Source organism: Sceloporus occidentalis, unplaced genomic scaffold, assembly GCF_023333645.1.
Source record: "Sceloporus occidentalis isolate IW3139 unplaced genomic scaffold, rSceOcc1.0.p SCAF_1, whole genome shotgun sequence".
NCBI lineage: Eukaryota > Metazoa > Chordata > Lepidosauria > Squamata > Phrynosomatidae > Sceloporus > Sceloporus occidentalis.
This window is the reverse complement of record NW_028316981.1, coordinates 68,316,379-68,337,827: the sequence shown is the minus strand read 5'-3', so window position 1 is coordinate 68,337,827 and position 21,449 is coordinate 68,316,379. Positions and strand designations below refer to the sequence as shown.

The 21,449-nt window shown below is 39.8% G+C and overlaps 2 protein-coding genes and 1 pseudogene across 2 annotated transcripts in view; 1 reads left to right on the top strand and 2 right to left on the bottom strand.

The window, feature by feature from the left end:
• Nucleotides 1–5,479, top strand: part of SHISA5 (shisa family member 5) — a 32,248-nt gene extending 26,769 nt beyond the window's left edge. The window contains exon 6 of the mRNA XM_089523803.1: nt 1,770–5,479. Within this exon, the coding sequence (XP_089379929.1) occupies nt 1,770–1,840 (71 nt within the window). The 3' untranslated portion in view covers nt 1,841–5,479. The remainder of the gene's footprint in view (nt 1–1,769) is intronic.
• An 11,561-nt stretch (nt 5,480–17,040) lies between these two features.
• ATRIP (ATR interacting protein) overlaps nt 17,041–21,449 on the bottom strand; it is a 43,468-nt gene continuing 39,059 nt past the window's right edge. The window contains exon 14 of the mRNA XM_089523772.1: nt 17,041–17,240. Coding sequence (XP_089379898.1) covers nt 17,134–17,240 — 107 coding nt within the window. The 3' untranslated portion in view covers nt 17,041–17,133. The remainder of the gene's footprint in view (nt 17,241–21,449) is intronic.
• LOC149321534 (three prime repair exonuclease 2-like) lies at nt 17,690–18,692 on the bottom strand (annotated as a pseudogene).

Here is a 21,449-nt window from a genome sequence, read left to right as displayed (position 1 = left end):
CACAATGACACTGCCACTTGTAGATGCTGAAGTAAACTTTAATGTAACAGAAAAAGGCCTGCAGGCAACAATAACGCTGAGGCTGGTTACCTCACCGCCAAAACTAATTTACAGAACCCAACAGCCCTGCTATTCCTGGATTAGTTCCTTCACTGTCCACCCCTTTTCTACCCCCAGCCTCCGCCTCCCTTTCTAACTCCATCCAGGGCCCAGCTGTTGCCCCTCGAGTAAATGTTGTTTCATCCCTCCGGGCTCCTTCTGGGTCCTCCAGCCCGTCATCTTCCACTGCAGGACCCCAACCCGACTCCTTCCCTTCCTCCACCCTCTGACAGTGCACCCACATGTAGGCACTGCCATTGGGAATAGTGGGGCTTGCCATCCACAGATGCTTAAATCCGGCCCCACTGTACAAACTATAGCGAGCACTCTCTGCTATTGCAGTCAGTGTGAAATGGAGTTCAGAGAGGAGAGCATTTAACAATGCAGAGTGCAGCAATCCATGTTGTACCAGTCTGTTTCTTTGATGCAACTTAGTTGCAAATATTCATGAGTTCCCAGCAGCAAAATATAAAACAAAATTCTTATCAGCAGAACTTTGTCAGTGTAGCAACACTGGCAGACTCTTCTGCAATCTCTGCGAAGACTCTCCTGACACCCACTGAAGTAGATTGTTTTGTTTAGATGACATCTCTGCATAACCTGTTCAGGAAACATACCTTGTCACAGCTGAACACTTGTAATATCACAGTTCCCCATATACCACCTCTCCCACATGGATTGTGAGAAGCAGCCAGGGCTACAAGCCCAGGTACTTCTTTGATGAGTTCTACGTATAATAGGGAAGAGAGTAGCAGCAACCTCCTGTCTAGCAAGTATCCAAATCCCATTACACATTCTGCTTCTTAATAATTGGAGACTTGTGATCCCTGGCTCAGATTTATATATTGCCTAGGAGTGCAAAATGGTCAGCCACTGAATTAGCTGGGATCTTGCCTTGCAGAATGTGTGAGGAGAGCTGATTTCCATGACTGGATTTTCTAGTTACAAAACTGCTTCTCCATGTATATAACATTATGTCAGTCTTTTTGGTGATTTCCAAAAAAGCAAGCATAAGACTCTTATTAAATCCTGTTCCTACCCTTTGGCACCTCCAGCTCAACTTGTTTTTTTGTCATTTGCTCTGACGAAGTCATGCTGACATAGCAGATGTGCCAGTATAATGTAACACAGATGCAAGAGTGGTGCCAGTTATTCACTTTAGCAGATGCATGTTTAGGTTTTGGTTAAAGCTTACTCCTATCCTGTCTTCACCTTATGTGGCAGCTTACCATTAGAGAGTCTAGGTTTGAGGACTGCCCCTAAAATTATATAATATAATAAACTTTTATACAATTATATATATTAGAATCCTTTTTCTTTTCCAGAGAAATTGCAGAACTTTTTCCTTTTGTGTGTGTGTATTTTTTTAAAAGATACAAGTTTCTTTCTGGGTCTAATTAGTGTGTGTTTTAGACTGGATTAATATTAAATGTACATTCTTCAAAAGGGAAGACCTTTTTAAAGCCCCAAATAGCATTCTTGGTACAATCTGATTTGAAGATCTGGCAGATTGAGCTGGAAATGCTTTTTGAACTCATAAATAAGTATATTATCTAAGAATACTTTTGTGACAAGCCTAATGAACTTACAAGAGAGAACATTATAAAATCTGCTCATGTGAATATATATATGTATGTATGTATATCTTAAAATGCCATTTTCTTTTACAGCTGGTGCTGGAGCTCCTGCAACTCAGCCTCCTTATAACCCAGCATATATGGATCCTACAAAGCCCTACTGAATAGACTTATACTATTTTGCATCTATGCAGAAAACTCTTGAGATTGAATCTGTCTTGCGGCATATTTTCTTAAACTACTACTCTGATAAGTGGGGAAGGAAGGGGGTAACTCAGACACAGTGATAACTAAAAATGCCTTGTTTGGTGGGGAGGGCGGGAGATACTTAATCTGGATTTTGTTTTTCCACACTTCATACAGCGGAGATTGTTGAAAGCTATGGGGAAATGTAAAAAATAATAATGGCTGAAGCAAAAATATCACAGTGGGAATCATGGATGTGTTGTACAATATTTAGAGGTCTGTTAGAATGGAGTGGCAGTGATGAGATGAGTAGCAACATCTACTACCATAATTTTGCCAGAGATTATTGTTGACTAGAAAATGAGAGGTCTGCTTAAGAAAACTATGTAAAAATTGGATGTTCTGTTTCCAGGTAAATGTTATGAAGCAAGGTATTTAATTTTCACAAGTGAAGGAAACAGTCTTATGTAGAATTGTATTGAACCTTTAGAAAGAAATAGTGAGGTTGTTGTATTACATTTCAATTTCTACCCATTGTGCAACAGTCCCATAGTTACTTCATTGTAACCTTTCCAAATTTTCATTTCAACCATGTGAATTTCATATTTATTTCCACAGTATACCAAAAACAGAGTAGCTATGCAGCCACTGCATGAGAACTATTGGATTAAGGTTATTAATAATCTTAAAAGGGAGAGCTGCAATGGAATGTTACATTATATTTGGCATTTTTAATGGAAGAGTGAGGCATAAATGAAGTATTACTTTTATATATTATCCTCGTATCCTAACAGGAATAATCCTATTCAAGAGGCAGTTAGCAAGCCATATCCTTCTTAAGGATATGATAGGGTATAAGTAGTTTAAGGAGGCCATTTCATTCACATCCTGGCCTCTGTTTTCAGATTTCCTTTTCCAAATGACATAAGCATTCCATGGATACTGAGCATGCTCACTTGTCATTGGTCTGTGTTTTTGTGGCCTTGCTCTCCTGGGTTTTTTAATGTTTTTGTACTTCTGTACACCTTGGGGTTCTCTTGATGTGTCCCTTCCTTCTTATTTCCTCCTTCCCTCAGGTCATCTCACTTTGCTGTGAGGAGTTTTACCTTGTAGTGACAATGCTGTAACAATGGCTGACCTTTTTCATATTTAATAAGTAATTTTTCTTTAACAAAAGTATGAAAAGTTACATTTCAATAATTTCCTGCCTATTAGCTTGGACCTGGAGGAAGTAACCATTTGGAGCTCTGCCCTGGAAAATTAGTATTATGTTTAATACACCTGGTGTTTTCTAACTTATATACTAACGGGAAACACATCAGGTGGACAAGATGCCTCCTAATTAAATGTGTTATTTCAAACATTATACAAGAGTAAAGCCTATGGAAAATAATATTAAACTTAAAAATAGCCTCCATGTGTCAATCAACAGTCGGCTGATGTATTCTCAAAACTAATTAGGAAACTTGGTTGATTATAAGATAGCACTGCCCTCATGGCTTTAAGTAAATTCATCACTTCTGACAGAGAAAACATATTTTATTCTTACGTAGCATTTTGTGTTCACAATAATGGAACTGATTATTGAGGTACTATCAGCACTGAAGACTGTACATGCCAACCAAATTATGGCTTTGATTGGAAAGTGAAAAGCAAGCTGAAATGAGACATGCATTTAAAAATGTTGATGTTTTGAGATATACTTACAAAGCTGGTTCTCCATCTTATTTTAAATGGTGCCAGAAGTATCCAGGTCACTGTGCAATATTCTATCACCTATGTTGCATCTTACATTGAGTAGCTGAAATCTTTATTTTAAATGGCTTGATAGGACAGTCCTATCCTGCCAGTTCAGCAGTTACTCAGATTGAATTACATCAGGTTTACTTTCAGGTAAATATATATAAGATTGCACCTTAAGTAGATTAGATGTTTGTTTTCAGCTACTGATGTTGTGGTTAACTGCATTTGCTCTCATTCGTATGTCATAATTGCATCTTACTGAAACCTTAGCTGTCATCTTGTATCTTAAAATGTATTTTAGAACATATAATTATACAAAGATGCCCTGTCTTTGTTCCCTTCTTTTCTTGTATTAATATGCACACTTTCCTATGTTGCATTTAGCATGCACAAAGTGAGGCAAGAAGAAAACGCAGGATAAAGAAATGCCAAAACATCCTTTAAAAAACAGTTTGTGAAATCAGTAACACATGAGCCAGAAGGGAACATGAAATAATATCTGGCATAAATATTTCTGTAAAATTTATTGATGTTATTCTTCTGCAAGGATTTAGGTCTATAACATTCCTTTTTCTACAAGTTGCATGTAAAATGACTTAAGCCTGCTCTCCATACACCTCATAGTAAGTCCCCCCATCTTACTTCTGACCAAAGTTGCATAAGGTTGTGCTGTAATTTTTTAATGTAGGCACAACCACTCCTTTCTTCTAGATAAGAAAGAAAGAATATCTGAACATGTAGCCTACATTATATTAATGTAAAATGAAAAGTTTCTGAAAAATTAGTAATTGCAAACATTTCCTTCACAATGCTGTGGCAGTTGTGGAGTAAACATCCATGACGAACAAGACATTTCATGAAGAAATAGGAAAGCATATTTGTGTATCTCCTTGTGTTTAAACAATACTTTTCTTTCTTGATGTATACAGTAATTAGAAGTGAGTTGTTGAGAATGGGTCCTCCACCTACTCTGTGAAATTCTTCCAAGATAACTTATTTCATCTTTGCCAAGCCTGCACTAGCATGACTGCATAAAGTTACTTCATCACAGATCATAGTTCATAGTTTTGTCTGCTTTCATCACTATGCCCTTTCCGTTAAACATTAGTGTGAAATCTTTAAGGCGGAGGTAAGAATCATATTCATGCAACTCTTGGAGATCCTGTTGGATTGCAGCTCCTAGCACTCCTCATTATTGGCTAAGCTAGCTAGAGCATCTGAGCGCTGCAGTTACTGTTGGGCCATGTGATTTTCATCTGTACTTGAAGGCCTGCTTTCTTACTTTGGCTTTGCCCTTCATTACCAATACTAGGTGAACATTTCCTGGTTTTTTTATGACTGGCACCTAGTAAGAGTCAATACAAGATGGCCCATATCATTCACAAAATCATGTGATTCCTGCAGAAACAGTGTTAATTGTACAACTAAGAACAGAATTTAACAGTATTTGTTTCTGTGTAGAATGTATTTCTCTAACGACAGTCCTGCTGTTACACGAGCCCCTTTAAAATCAGTAGTGCTTGCATGCAAGCATAGGAAAGGATGATTGTGACCAGTGAGAGATTCTGTGAATGTGGTATATGTGACAGTTTAATTATTCGTTTTTTAACTGAAAAAAGAAAAATAGAATTTCAGCTTTAAACTACAGATTTTCAGTTTTTACTTTTATATTGTGACTTCTGAAAGTGCCTTTTCCAGGCTATTACTGCATTTGTGGAGACAATGTACTGTGTATCAATGTGCTGGAAGTTTCATTCTGACATTCTTGTTCTGTTTTTTAAATTGCTCTGTATGTAGTTGCTAATAGTAAACAATTTACATTCAAAAGGACTGGTATGTTTGAAGCTCTTTGTAATAAAACATATTAAAATCCACGCTCATTTTACATCCTGAGTTAAAAGATACTGAAATTATAATGGTGTTCATTGGACATTCCAGACAGTGGTCCTAACCAAAGGAAAATTATTCATGCCTGACAAATTTTTACAGATTTCAGTGGAATGTTTATCTTGACAGCTGTTAGTTGACAATGCAGAATAAAGTCAGATACACTAGGCAAAGCTGTCCATGCTTTCCCTGTGTTTTGAGATTCCTAGGAAAGTGTAATACATGCCTGTGACAATTGCAATAAACATACATAATTTATGCCAATTTTATAACCTTGAATAGGTCACTGATACTCTCAAATCTAAGCAGCTAAGGGTTTCTCCTCATGCTCAGCATTGGCTCTGATGTCAGTGTATTTCATCTTGATTTTAGTATAGTTTTAGTTTTAAAAGATATTTATGGTGCTGAAGCGTATAGACAAAATAGGATTTATTCCACATGAGCATCAACATTTCCCCTGCAGCTTCCTTACCTTTGCTTGTTTTTTCCATACTAATAGCCAGACATGTTTATTTCACAGTCACAACTCTTGAATTGTCCAGGAAAAGTAGATTGAAGAGAGTTATAGAAAAGTACTTTGGTGATGCAAATTATTCTTGCCTATCGATAGTTTGCATCTGGTAAGCTAATGGTACCTGTGGGCACATTGTAACAAGTTATGTTGCCCAAAAGAGCACTTATACATGTTAAATTGCTCATCAGTGGAGTGTCATATGGGAGGAGGACTAAAATAGTACTTTTTAAAAGATACCCTACCTAATATGGGGATTGGTGCTGTGGTGATGGTTCCTCTTCTGTACTGACCGCTATTCTCCATCTGGTCAAGCAGTGAGAGGAACACATGCAGCATAGTTCCCATGGAGATTCATTGGTAACCTGAGTATATCAATAGATCCAGGAGTGGGGATGGCAACTGCAGTACTCACTGAAGTGCTCCTTAGTACTCACTGCTACCAAAAACTAGCATGCTCATGCAGCAGTGTTACAGCCATCTGGCCGTAATACAAAAAGCACTGTGTTGTTTTAAAAAATAGTTTTTATTATTTTTAATTATTAGGTTTTAAATTGTTTTCAGTGTTGTTTATGTTTGAGTTTCATTTTAATGTCTACCTTTTATATCTTTTAATTATACTGTATTTGTTTTGGTTTGTAAGCCACCTTGAGTCCCAGTGGTGAGTAATGCAGAAGTAAGAGGAGATGATGACAACAGCATCAGCACCAGAGTAGACCACAGCAGGGTCCTCCAGGTGGATGCACTGGTAGGAATCGCACAGAAATGTGCAGACAAAACCTGAGACACTGGGGGCTGGAAGGTTAGAGGCTGTTTCCTAAGTCTTTCTTATTCAATAAACCAGATCCCAGAAATGATCATCTGCAGGCCAGTCAGAGCAGCTTTTGTTGTTGCATGCCTTCAAGTTGTTTCTGACTTATGGTGACCTTAAGGAAAACCTATCACAGGCAAGATTGGTTCAGAGGAGGTTTGCCATTGCTTTCCCCTGAGGCTGAGAGCAGCTTATAGCATCTAAAATTCAAGGGCTGCATCCTTAGGGCAAATATCTTTTCTCCTGGAATTGTGCAGCCAGGCTAGGACTAGGAGAACTCTCACTTCAGATAGCACAGTTTTGTCCCATACAGTGCTCCTGAGGTCCCATCCGCTGACTCCCCTGTGTATACAGTAGGTACAAGCTGGAAAAGGACAGTCTTGTGCTCTGCATGTGTAGGTCAACATGCTCTGCTGGGGCATTAAGGCATGTGGTCTCTTCAATAGGAAGTATCTGCTTCCTGCTTGACAGGAACAGACTGATTGCCGTGTCTGTTTCCTGCTAAATGGGAATTGGCTGCCTTTCATGGTCCTGATGTAGCTCCTAAACTAGGGGCTATGTAGTGATTGTGAATATGTAAGTTAATTTATGAGTGTACATCTAGACAAGGCATTCATAACTGCCATCCAGGATTCCAGCCCTGGTTTTCAGTTTGCAGTCCTCATGTTTTCCTTTTGTTTTTGTTTTTTCTGTTTTCTGCTCAGAGAAAATCCATTATGGAAAAAAGAGCATCTACACAGTACCCTTTCACTGTTAGCAATAGCAGCCCTCTGTCTGGGAAGCATAATTTGTCTGTAATGTACTAAGTGATCTGACTATTTTCTGTCTAGTGAAAAGTGTTTCCTGTAAGTGTTGTGTCATCTGGGTTTTCGAGAATCCCCCTAAAAAAAAAAAAAAAACCTACATTTTCAAACATGTTTTTCTCTTTCAGTGAGAATGTTACAGCGATTACAGTTACAATTTCATGCTGTTTATAGTGACATTAATTATCTACTTCATCTGCATATGTTGTTCCATGCATACAACAGTTTGAAAGAAATCCTAGCATGAATATTATGCAAGTAGTTACTTGATCCCAGTAAAAATGATGAATACTATTGTCAAAAAAATGACCAAGGAAGAACTACATGAATTCATTCTAGGTGACAACAGACTAGAAATAGTCAAAGGGTTGTTATACCTTGGATCAGAACAGAGACTGCAGTCAAAAAATCAGAAGATTAGGATTGGGAAGGGCAGCTATGAAAGAACTACCTGTACTTGACTATAAGTTGATCTCATATATAAGTCAAAGGCAGGTTTGGGGGCCAAAATTATGGATTTTGATATGATCCATTGATAAGTCAAGGGTAAAACTTAGGGGCATATAATGAAGCATGTAAAGATGAAGCAAAGGAAAACAAGGCCAAAGAACTTAAAAAACTCCAGCAGACATAGCTATATATGTGCTCATACTAAAAGCTGGATGGATGAGAAAGTAGAAGGGGGTCAGTACTTCCAGGGCAGATTGAACTCTTGCCTTTCACTGTGTGTGTGTGTGAGAGAGAGTTCAAATACAGTACTTACATTGACCAGTGGATAAGTCGACTCAGGTTTTCTGGGTCAAATTTTAACCTAAATTTCTAGACTTATACATGAGTATATAAGGTTGACAGATCCCAAATAAAAAAATGTAAGTCTGAATACTAAAGTCAGGATCATCCAAACCATTGCATTCCTGCTCACAATGTATGGATGTGAGAGCTTGGACAGTGAAGAATGCAGATAGAAAGAAAATCAACTAATCTGAGATGTGCTGGGGAAGATTGATAAGGATACTGTGGACATGGCCAAAAAGATAAACAAATAGGTCCAAGAAACAAATCAAGCCTGAACTCTCCTTGGATGCCAGGATGACTAATTTTAGGCTGCCATACTTTGTCCACATCTTGAGAAGGTCTGACTCATTAGAAAAAATGATGCTGAGAAAGGTGGGAGGCAATAGAAAGAGAGGAAGGCTGCATGCCAGATGGTTAGACTCCATCAGAGAGGCCATGGGCCTGACCCTGCAGGACCTGAGCAGAGTGGTGGAGGACAGGGGGCCTTGCAGATGTCTTATCCACAGGGTCACCACGAATCAAGGTTTACTTGAGGGCAGTTAACAATCACAACACTGTCGTCAAGCAAGAAGAAAAAGGTTATTTGGGGACAAAGAGAAGGAAGTGTTTCTAAAATACCTGTGCTAGTTAGTGTAATGTGTAAGTTTTCACCTAAATCAATTCTTTAATTTCAACCAGAATTGACCTGTGGAGTTAATGAAAAATGCTTACATAAATTCTATTGATTCAGTGGATCTACTCTAGCTGGGACTGACAACTGGATTTAGGTCTCAAACACGTATTTTTAGATTAAATTACAGACATTGTAGATTAAATGACCGGAAGGTAGGTTTTCTACAATAACCCTTTAAATCAGGGGTAGGCAACCTTTTTGAGCTGGGGGCCGGGTTGCTGTCCCTCAGACAACTGGGGGGACCGAAGCCAAAAAATAAATAATTAAATAATTTTTATAAAATTTAAATAAATAAATAAATTGGGACAAATGTAGGACAACATTTTCAAATGGTGGACACTTTTTTAAAAAAAAGTGGAGGACACGCAAAAAAAATTGCTGATTTTTTTAAAAAATGTTAATATAAATGCATGTTTCTGAGGCTTCTATAGACAATTGCCCCTGTGCGTGAGAGGCCAAAGGCCCCAGCGGCAATCAGCAGCAGGATCGGGCTGGGGCCGGTCCCAAGACCTCGCCGGGCCGCATCCGGCCCGCAGGCCGCAGGTTGCCTACCCCTGCTTTAAATTATACATTCTGGGGCGAAAGTTGATTGTGGGCATATGGTAGAGTGAAGTGATTAAAGTTAAAAGAAAAACAGAAAAGAACAGTACTAGGCACTATCCTATCAAAACGTATTTTCTGTGTTCTTCCTCTATGAAACTAATATGAGAAACACAGTGGCCTGTAACAGACTGCCAATATAAAGCTGCTTCGAGTCTCTTTGGAGGTATGCTGTTTAAATGATGCATGGGTCCTAAAGTCTGGAGGTCGCACCAAAGCCACTCTCCATTCCTAAGCACTGGAGTGCAGCTTTGGTGCGGCTTCCGAACTCTTAGGACCCATGCATTATTTAAATAGCATACTTCCAAAGAGACTCGAAGCAGCTTTATTTTGGCAGTCTGTAACAGACCACAACTTCCTTTAAAAGTTCTGTATTATCAGTGGGAGCGTAACTGAAAAAGACTGGGCTGGATCCAGATTTAAGTGCATGTAAGCTGGCTGGTGGAAACCAAATCTCACACATGAGAAAGTAACTAATTTGCAAATATATTGGAAATAGTGACTTCAATTTTCAAGGGTGACTAAAAGCGCAATTAACAGTTACACAAAATAACTGCATATAAAAGTGTTATACAACATGTGTTATTTTTACATATTTAAAACCAACACACACTGTTTCCACTGCTATCAGTGTCACTTTGGAATTAATCCAGGTGTGAACTTTTAAAAGGTAAGTAATGAAAAAAGGAAGGGAACAAACTGCATGATCAAAGTTAACTTTATTGGGAACAAACTTCTGTCTCGAAATAATGAGATACTATTCTTGTGGATAATTTTGCTTATTGATACATTGATATATAAAATAGCTGTCCGCACTATATACAACACAGGTGAAAACAATTTTACGGGGGGATTGATGGTATAAGAATTGAATCTGGAAGCATGATCTTGCAACTTTTTACTTCCTGTGTATAAAAGACACTGTACAGTTGGCCCTCCATATCCATGGATTCAATCATCCACAGCATTAAATATGCCAAAAAATGATAAATTCTACACACAAAAAAACCCCTTGATTTTACTATTTAATACAAGGGACACCATTTTACTGGGCCATTGTATTTAATGGGACATGATCATCCACAGATTTTAGTATGTACAGAGGGTCCTGGAACTAAACCTCACTGGATACCAAGGACACACTGTATATTCCTAGATTGCACAAATTCTGAATGCAATCCATGTGACTATTATAAACCCAAAAACAAGTTAATTTTTTTTATAAATTTTATTAGAGATTTAAAAAGACTACACATATAAACATAAAATAACATTGAAATGGTACATACAAATAATAACAGGAAAAAAAACAAAAATCAACACTAGGACTGACTTCCTGGAGTTCATTCTGATCCACCTTAGTCTTATCCATTATACTGAGGTCTTCAAATAAAGTGTTTAAAGTGAGGAGAGCCGCTTAAAATATAAATCAGAGAAAGAATGTATATCCAAATCATTTTGGCTTCCAGTTTTAGTCTTCTGATTTCCTTCAAATTCCTTATAAACAAAGCATTCACCAAAACTAACGTGAATTACTCCTTTCCCTTTTTAAGAATTCAAATATCCCATCTATTTGTCTATCATAGTTTAAGTGTGTCTCCTTTTTCTTTTAGTCTATCAAAGGAAGCCAATCATTTTTTTAGTTCATCAGGAATGACAGAAGTTCTACAGTGGGCTTTTCAATTGCACTTATGAGTCACTGGTTCAATATCACCATGACTGAATGAGCAGCTTTGTGCTAATTTTAAAACAACATGTAATGTAATGGTGAACATACAGAGCCCATATGTAACAGTGAACATACAGAGTGGAGAGGCTTTAATTTTAAGACCCAAAAGCCTCAAACTTTAGAGCAGGAGTAGGCAACCTTTTTGAGCCGGGGACCGGGTTGCTGTCCCTCAGACAACTGGAGGGCCGAAGCCAAAAAATAAATAATTTTTTAAAAAATTAAATAAATAAACCAGGACAAATGTGGGACAAAATTTTGAAATGGAGGACATGTTTTTTTAAAAAATGGAGGACTTGCAAAAAAATTTGCTGATTTTTAAAAAATGTTAATATAAATGCATGTTTCGGAGGCTTCTATAGACAATTGCCCCCCTTGCCCGCCGCTTGCCCCCCTTGTCTGCCGCTTGCCCCCCCGCCCGCCTCCTCCTGATAGGTCAAAGGCCCCACGCCCTCACACAAGAGGCCAAAGGCTCCGGCGGCAATCAGCGGCAGGACCGGGCGGGGGCCGGTCCCAAGGCCTTGCCGGGCCACATCCGGCCCGCGGGCCGCAGGTTGCCTACCCCTGCTTTAGAGGAAGGATTCTGAGGATGCCTAAAAAAATGAAAGCAACACTGAAATATACACACCCTTCTGCCCCAAAGCAGAGAGGCCTTCTCTTTTGCAGAACCCTTCTGGCAAAGGTGACTCTTGGAATTTGCAGTCAAGACTGCTGGAGGACAAGTTAGAGAAGGCTGCTCCATATGACAAAGGTGAGGATTCCTGGTTGTTCTTATGTGCCTTCAAGTAGTTTCTGATTTAAGATGACCCTAAAGTGAGCCTATCATGGGTTTCCTTGGCAGGAATTGTTCTGAGGGGGTCTGCCTTTGCCTTCCTCTGAGAGAGTGTGACTTGTCCAAGGTCACTCATTCAGTTTCCATGGCCAAGACAAAATTCAAACTCTGGTCTCCAGTGTCATAGTCCAGCACATTGAAGCCACTACACCACAGTGGGACCAAATACATATTTGCTATATTTTCTCATGTTCTAATAATGGTTGCATGCCAACTTTGGATTTCATTTCAAGGAAGACTGCTTATTTTTATGCAAGACTGACAGTACTGAATCTTCCATGGTACAAAGGATCCCTAATCTTATTGATAAATTGGATTCCAAATGTAGAGCTCTCTGAGTCATACGTTTGTGTACACACATAAACAGAACAATCCTATACTTGTACAATACATTTTACTGACTTCAAAGTGATTTATTCCAAGGTAAGTGAGGATATGATTGCGGTCAGACTAGGTAATATTTTCTAAAATAACAAAACACCTTCAGTTACAAAAGCGTGATCTCTATTAAAAAATAAAGTATGGCAAATATTTAAAGAGATCAAATTATACAAAGTCCAACTATAATTTAGATACGTATTTTTTAATATCACATTCTTCAGATATCAGGGCTTTAATATTCTACATTATGCTGGGAAAGTCATCTAATAAAGCAGTAAAGAAATACTATTTCCACTTGTAATGACTGGGCCTCCAGTCATTGGAAGACTTCTGCCAGGTAATAAGAGTAAGCTGGGAGGGAGACACATGCAAATAAGTAATGACATCACAGCTGATGGAAGGCTCACTTGACCAACCAGTGAGCAGGAGTGAGTGTTTCTTCCAGAAGCTTCTGAGAGGAAAAAGCCTCTGAGAGTAGGTGAGAATTGGAGAGTGACACTTAGAGAGAGGCAGAGAGAGAGTCTTGAACTGTTAGTGGTTTGTACAGTGAGAATTGGGGGTGGGAATGTCTCCCTCGAGTTAGTCTTACAGGTTAGGAAAACTAGTGTTGTACCTGTAGCAAGAAGGCATAATTCAGGCAGATAGTCTATGCTAAGCTAAGACCTGTAACTATGGCCTGTTACAGACTGCCAAAATAAAGCTGCCTCGGGTCTCTTTGGAGGTATGCTGTTTAAATGACGCATGGGTCCTAAGAGTCCGGAGGTCGCGCCAAAGCCACACTCCATTCCTAAGCACTGGAGTGCAGCTTTGGTGCAGCTTCCGGATTCTTAGGATGCATGCATCATTTAAACAGCATACCTCCAAAGAGACCCGAAGCAGCTTTATTTTGGCAGTCTGTAACAGGCCTATATTTCAAATCCATCAAGGCCGGCATATTACATCAGTATATCAGTTAGGTGAGAATGTGTCAGATTAGAATGTTTAGGCCTTATTATTTTTCTGGTTGCTTGCATGAAATGAATACTTTTAGAATTATATATATTGTAAAAACAAACAAGCTTCATTTATATACCGCTTCATACCGCCTAAGCAGTGTATAAGTGGTTTACAACTGTAAACTAATTTGTCCCCAACAATCTTTTAGCAACCTTGGAAGGATACAAGCCTGAGTCAAATTTGAGCCCTTTGGCTCGTCTTGAACTCGCAACCTTGTGGTTTTGAGTGAGTGGCTGCAATACAGGCATTTAACCACTGTGCCACCAGGGCTCCTGTACTTGCAAAGCCCTTAAGATCTTGCATGATTTATATCTTTTTGTTCTGTTTTGCTTAATTATAATAAATACTTCCTTAAAAGTATCTGCTACTTCGACACTCCTTTACACATGTCCCAGCTTGGTTGATGCTGGAGAAGATTAGCAAGAAGGAGAAGTAGAAGTCCTTAACAAGTCCCAGTGTATGTTAAGGGAAATCCAATATGAATTCACTGGGTGGTGGCAGCATGATTTGAGGATCTCCAGGGGTCATCTTCAACTCTGCAAGGAGTAGGAACATAGGCCAGGAGACTCAGGGAGAAGATAAGGATCTGCTGGGACTAAGAGCCAAGGCAAGGCAGACCTGCTGTTTGGCTGCATAGACCACAAGGGGGGGATCATCACACCACTGTGATAACTGATCTTTGGCCAGTTTTACATTTTTTATATTGCACGTTTATGAGCCTTGTATTCAGTTAGGCTGCAAAGTCAGCCTTTTCCGAAAGTTAATCAATCCAATATTCAGTTGAGATTAGTTGCATTCTATTTCTTGATAATCAACTACTGCCTCCAAAGGATACAGTTCGTCAAATGCAAATTCTGAAGTTAGAGGAGATACATTTTATGAATGCAAGAAATTTTGGGAGGAAAATCAGTATTTGTTAAGGTTATTTAAGCATGGATGATCCAAAGCAGGGATAGGCAAACTGCAATCTCCAATTATTCTTGAACTGCGATTCCCAAGATTCCTCATCACTGGCTATGCTGGAGGGCTGTAGAATTCCTGCCCTGATCTAGAGGTCCCTGTTCATCTACTAAACTCAATGACTGGAATTTGGAAGCTAAATGGGCCTTATGGTTGTTTGTCTTTATGTGTTTACCTATAAATTATTGCACTACAAGCATATAATTTCAATGAGTAATACTGAGGTGAGAAATGTCTCAAATATTTCGTTAACAAATGTACCGTATATACTCGTGTACAAGTCGACCTATGTATAAGTCGAGGGAAGGTTTCAAGGTCAAAATCCTAGATTTTGATATGACCCGTGGATAAGTCAAGGGTAAAAGTTAGGGGGCTATAAGGATGGATGGAAAGGGGGAAATACCACTTCTGTCCCTCCTTCTCTTTCTCTGGACCTCTCCCAACCGATTCCCAGGTTCTGGAGAGGTTTTAACATCAGATTGAGAAAGAAAGCAAATGGATTTAAATGGAGAGTTTTTTTCCATAGGAAGCAAGGTCTTTAAAAAGGGACTGTAGAGATGGTTTTAAATGGACAGGTTTTTTTATAGGAAGCCAGGTCTGGCAAAAGGGACCAGAGAAAAAAGCAAGTGGATTTAAATGGAGATGTTTTTCTATAGGAAGCCAGGGCTTGCAAACTATGGTGCATAGTTTTTTGTGGGTTTTTCGGGCTATGTGGCCATGTTCAAGAAGAGTTTCTTGATTCTTGTTTGCAATGTTTCCAAACGCAGTGTGTAAACAAGAATCAAGGAACATGAGAGACACTGCAGACTGGGCCAGCCAGAAAAATCAGCAGTAGCAGAACATGCCACAAACCATCCTGGCCATAAAATACTGTTTGAAAACACTGAAATTCTGGACCATGCCAACCACTACCATGTCAGGATGCACAGGGAAGCCATTGAAATCCACAAACACCTGGACAATTTCAACAGGAAAGAGGAAACCCTTTTAAATAAACAAGGTTTGGCTACCAGTCCTGAAAAATAGCAAGAAGAAGACTCAACAAATGCAAATGAGAAATGTGCCACGGTCAGGGGTTTCCCAGCAGACAATGAGCACTAATCAAGCAGACACTAATCTTCTTTTGCATACCCTACCACCCTGAGGCCTGCCATTAGCAACAGAACAACCCACATGCAAACCATTCCTGCCTTCCCAGGGTCACACAGTATATACATACCCAACTCCTTTCCAAGCAAGCATTCTCTGAAGATGCCAGCCACAGATGCTGGCAAAATGTCAGGAAGTAACTCTTCTAGAACATGGCCACATAGCCCAAAAAAACCACAAAAAACTACGGGTGCCGGCCATGAAAGCCTTCGACTTCACTATGGTGCATACTTTCTTCTGTAATGATTCTATTTTTTCTTGAGTTTGTCATTTTTTTTTGTTTATTACTTTTATTTCTCCTGTAATTTTTGTTATACTATCTTTAAAATATGCTTAATTCTTTTTATATATCTGCCTTAATTTTTTCTCTAAATTCTTTTATTTCTTCCTTAAATTTTGCTGTTATTTCTTTTTTTATAAATCTGCTACAATTTTCCTTATTTCTTCTAAAAGGGTAGTATTAATATCCAGTTCCTTATGAGGTTCTAATATAATTTCTTTTGAAGAAGTTCCTTTAGGATCATCTTATGGTAATGATTTATTATTATTTGCCATATTTCTTCTGTATTATTATGGAGATCCTTAATTTGCAGTATTATTACTCCTTTATTTAATGCCTGCAATATCTGAGATGCAGTTTCTTTAAATTATCTTATTTTACAGTTCCAGTAAGAGCTGTTCACTCGGGGGCTGGAATTGCTACTGGGGCTGCTTTTGTGGTCTCACCTCCTCCCTCTTTCTCAGCTGGTCGCTCTGGGGCTGGAGTTGGTGCTGGAGCTGCTTTTCTAGCCTTGCCTCCTCCCTCTTTCTCAGCTGGTCACTCTGGAGCTGGAGTTGGTGCTGGAGCAGCTTTTGTAGCCTTGCCTCCTCCCTCTTTCTCAGCTGGTCGCTCTGGAGCTGGAGTTGGTGCTGGAGCAGCTTTTGTAGCCTTGCCTCCTCCCTCTTTCTCAGCTGGTCGCTCTGGAGCTGGAGTTGGTGCTGGAGCAGCTTTTGTAGCCTTGCCTCCTCCCTCTTTCTCAGCTGGTCGCTCTGGGGCTGGAGTTGGTGCTGGAGCTGCTTTTGTAGCCTTGCCTCCTCCCTCTTTCTCAGCTGGTCGCTCTGGGGCTGGAGTTGGTGCTGGAGCTGCTTTTGTAGCCTTGCCTCCTCCCTCTTGCTCAACTGGTCGCTCTGGGGCTGGAGTTGGTGCTGGAGCAGCTTTTGTAGCCTTGCCTCCTCCCTCTTTCTCAGCTGGTCGCTCTGTGGCTGGAGTTGGTGCTGGAGCTGCTTTTGTAGCCTTGCCTCCTCCCTCTTTCTCAGCTGGTTGCTCTGGGGCTGGAGTTGGTGCTGGAGCTGCTTTTCTAGCCTTGCCTCCTCCCTCTTGCTCAACTGGTCGCTCTGGAGCTGGAGTTGGTGCTGGAGCAGCTTTTACAGCCTTGCCTCCTCCCTCTTGCTCAGCTTTTCGCTCACGTTGCATTCCATTTCTTGATCATCAGCTTCTGGCTCCAAAGGATACAGTTCATCCAATGCAAGTTCTGAAATTAGAGGAGATACATTTTATGAATTCAAGACATTGTAGAATAGTATTGAAAGAAGGCATTAATTAATCCAGAATTAGTTCTAGATAAAATAGGCTCAGTGAAATGAATGGGATTTCTCAGATACAGCTAATATGTCTTCTTGACTTCAATGGGTCTATTCTAGCTACGGCTAAAGGTGGATTTAGCCCAAAGATTCCTACACTTTAGGAAGGAAGGGAAATTTACTTTTACTTTAAGTGTACAATGAAGTACCATGATTGTAACCTACAGGCTAAACAAATGTTACTATGATCAACACTGAAGAGACTGAATAATAAAAAGCAGGATTTGAGCTGCAAGTATGTGCACACCTATGTGGGATCAAGTCTCATTTAATACAGCATTTATTTGTATCTCTGAGTAAACATGCACAAGATTTGGGTTGCAAGATATGTTAATGTTCATTAAAACACAAATTTCATACAAGCAACTTTACCTTCACAGGCTTTCAGCTTTCCAGCTTTTCGGAGCATTGCCTTGACTGGACAACTGCACTTATGAGCCAGTGGTTCAATACCATCTTGACTGAATGAACAGCTTTGTGCTCCCTGTTGCTGTGACCTTATCTGTAAACAATTGGGATATATTTGTTGAATCTTCTCAGGTATTTGAGAAAAGGCAGGATACCTTTCATTCTCCTCATACATGGCTCTAGTGCTATTAAAAGGCCTTGCATTTGAATCCATCCAGCACAGAAGATCTCTGGCACGTTGTTGAAAGACACTGATCAGTGTAATGACATCTCCTTCTGCACTGTGACTATTCAAAGGATACGTTTTGTAGAATTCAAAATATAAATCACTAAGTCCATATTTTGTCTTCTTGTCATATTGCATAGGTTCATACATTAACTGGTGAAGCCGGTTGTTCTTTCTGTCCAGGGCTTTCAGGGCTTCCAAAGTGTCTGCACAGTAGATTCCATCAAGCCCTGGGAGACCCAGTGCAGACAGTTCAGCTTTCAGCAAGGGAAAATCATAGCCATCGCCATAGTGGGCTACCAAACAGATTGGTGGATGTTGTCGATTGAAGAAAGCTATCATCATGTGCCAAATGTGTACATTAAAGCTTTGTTTTCTGTTCTGTGAAAACATTTTATTGGACAGTCCTGTTATGGAATTTGCCATTGGGGTGAATGGCTTATCTGGATTAATACAGATACAGAGTTTATCTGCTAAACGAGGGATGAGAGGAATAGGCTTAGGATGAGAATTGCTGTACTGCGGGTTCTCCAAGGCATGTCTGGTCACAGCAAACAAGCACATTTCAGCAATTTTAGGTCGATAGGGGGGTAAACCTGTTGCTTCTAGGTCCATAAAGACCTCTGGAGGGAGAATCAGATGCAGCACACATTTTGAGACCTATGAAAAAAACCACTAAAAAGTGAGTAAGGACATGAGAGGCATCCATGGAATGCAGATTTTAAGTTAAACCTATTAACTCTATATTTACTTGTGAACTGGCCTGCAAATACGAGTAAAAATAACTATTAAAATACTGATCAACTTGGGTGCACATAGCTGTGACCTGGCTTTGAAGATGCTTTCTCCTGTTAGTAGCATCCGTCTATCTCCATATTGATGAATGTACTGTATAGTTTCAACTACTATTTGCTGCTTTCAGAGCATAATGAATATATGAACAGCACTAGAATCCTCCTGGTGTCTTATACATGTGTGTGATTGAGTGCTTTTAAAAATGAGCTAGTTTGGGATGAAGGGCAGCTTGATAGCTATTTTCCAGGCAACTGACAGCATAGGAGGAGCGGAACCCAACCTGGTTGTGTTGAGAGGTGGGGTGGTTAGGTCCGTAGTTAAGTTTGTTCAGATGACATTGGAGTTGAGAGAAGGGAGGAAAAGAGTTGAGGTACCTGAAGAGCTACAGAGAGATGTGTGTCTAGAGAACAGAGTAAGATAAAGAGTGCCTGAAAGCCTGCCACGTGTTGGGTGTCAGTGTAACCATACTAAGCTTGAAGTTAACACACATCAGATACTTTATTTCTGTATGTTTCCCAATAAAAGTTACTGTTTATTTAACAGTAGATTACTCGGACTGAAGTGATTATTATAAACTGGAAAGAAAAGCAAATACGCTATCTAATATATCGAAGCTTAGGGAGACACTTAGATCTTGGCTCTTATACCCTTAAGGGAGAATGTTGAAAGGGCAAAGGCAGGGCAAGTGTTAGTGATAGGGGGCCTTCTGAGGTTGGAAGGTAAAAGCAACCTAAGACTTGAAAGCAGGTCACTGAATAACTGGGGATTGCACAGGCAAAAGTCCTTTTCTGGATGTTGTTCAAGAAGATATGCATTACCACCTTGCGCAGCTTTTTCACACAAGCTGTACAGTGCAACCAAATGACATCCAGGAGCAACTCCATCCCCCTCACCCAAATGACCAGTGAATGGCCAAGGAAATGCTGGGACAGCTTGTGTTCTTGTTCAGCTGCCAGTTATCACTGTCCTACATTGCTGGACTGTCAGCAGGGATTACAGTAACAGAACTCTTCCACCAGCAGCAAAAGCCTTGTCAGACAGAGGAAGCTGTTTTAGATTGAAGCAAACCATTCAGCCACCTTGCTCCATTTTCTCTACAGTGGGTGGCAGCAACCTCCCAGATTTCCAGAAATCAGCAGAAAATATTCTTCAACTGCAAATTAACTTACTTAACTGGAGCTAACCAAAGTGCTTTGGGATGAGCTCCATTCAGTTGAGTAAAGGGCATGTCTCAAAGCCGCTTTTGAGTTCCAACTTTGCGGAAAAAAGCGGAACATTAATATAATAATGATAATAATATTAAAGAAGGTCAGTTTTAGGTATAGTGGCAAGTGAAAGAAGATGGAAGTTGCAGTCCAGCATAGCAGTTTGAAGAAGGCTATGCATTAAGAGCTGATTTTCTGCAGAGTTGTCCCTGGCAGTTGGGAACTGTCTGATGGATGCAACAATATTGTATTTTATGATGTGTTGTAACTTTTAATTGGGGGTTAGAGATTTATATTTAATCATTGTTATTGTGATTTTATGGTTGTTATCTGCCTTGATCCTTTGGGGAGGTATAAATAAATTATATTATTACTATTATTATTATTATTACACATGGGGAAATGCCACCCTGAGGATGCCAGAAGATATACACAGTCCAGTGGCAAAGGCCTCCATGCCTAGCACTGGTACCAGAGCTGTGTCATTGACAGGTTTATTCCCCAACTTCACAAGAACAAGTCTTAGAAGAGTATCTCTCAAAAGGCTCTGGGTATGAATTAAAGCCACCTTTGTCATCCCATCATAAGGCTGGTCCTGTCAGAACGCACAATGAGCTGGTGGCCCAGCTGATGCTGCAGACAGCAGGAAGGTCTTGGTGGAAATAATTATATGCTGCCAAACAAACTACTCCACAACAACAAGCTAGCCCTGGAGCAGCTGGCCACTTCCACACCAGTGAAAAACTGAATTTGCTCCAGCCTGACTGCAATACAGGAACCTGATCTTTTGCTGTCTGGGGTAGCAGCTGACTCTTTCTTCAACAATGAAGGAACAAATTATCTTTTATCATACAACATGCTTGGGTAATTGACTAAAAATGCATGGGATAAGGGGCATTAAATGGCAGTCTGAAGAATATGCTGATTTTTGTCCTCTATTATGTTATCTAGTTTCTGTACTGTTAAAATAGTTCACACATATGCAAATTTCTATTTTGGGGATTGCTCCAAGGCATTAACCACTTGGTCTGTCCTTGGTGGGTGGGAAAGGTTGCCTTCCAAAAGCGATCTCTCACTCCTTCCTCAAATCCCATCCTTACAATCCTACTCACAAGACTGATGTGTCATGAAGTTTATATGAAATCATCTACAAGCTATTTCTGGATCATCTCAAGGCTTTGAGTGATGCATTTATTGGGCCACCAAGTGCCATAAAAGTCATCTTGCTGGATTGATTTCAAAGCTACATAGGCTTCATTAATAGATTCTTACTCACATCACACACAGGAAATAAAGGGACTGTGCTTTGGCCACCATTCCCAAAATGCCCCTTTTGTTCCCACTCATCTTCCTGTCATAGAAGTGCCTCACTTTTCATCTACACACACTTCATATACCATGCAAAGCAGAATGTAGATACCAGGACCAAAACACTATCATTTTATTTCCTCTGTTGTCATGTGCCT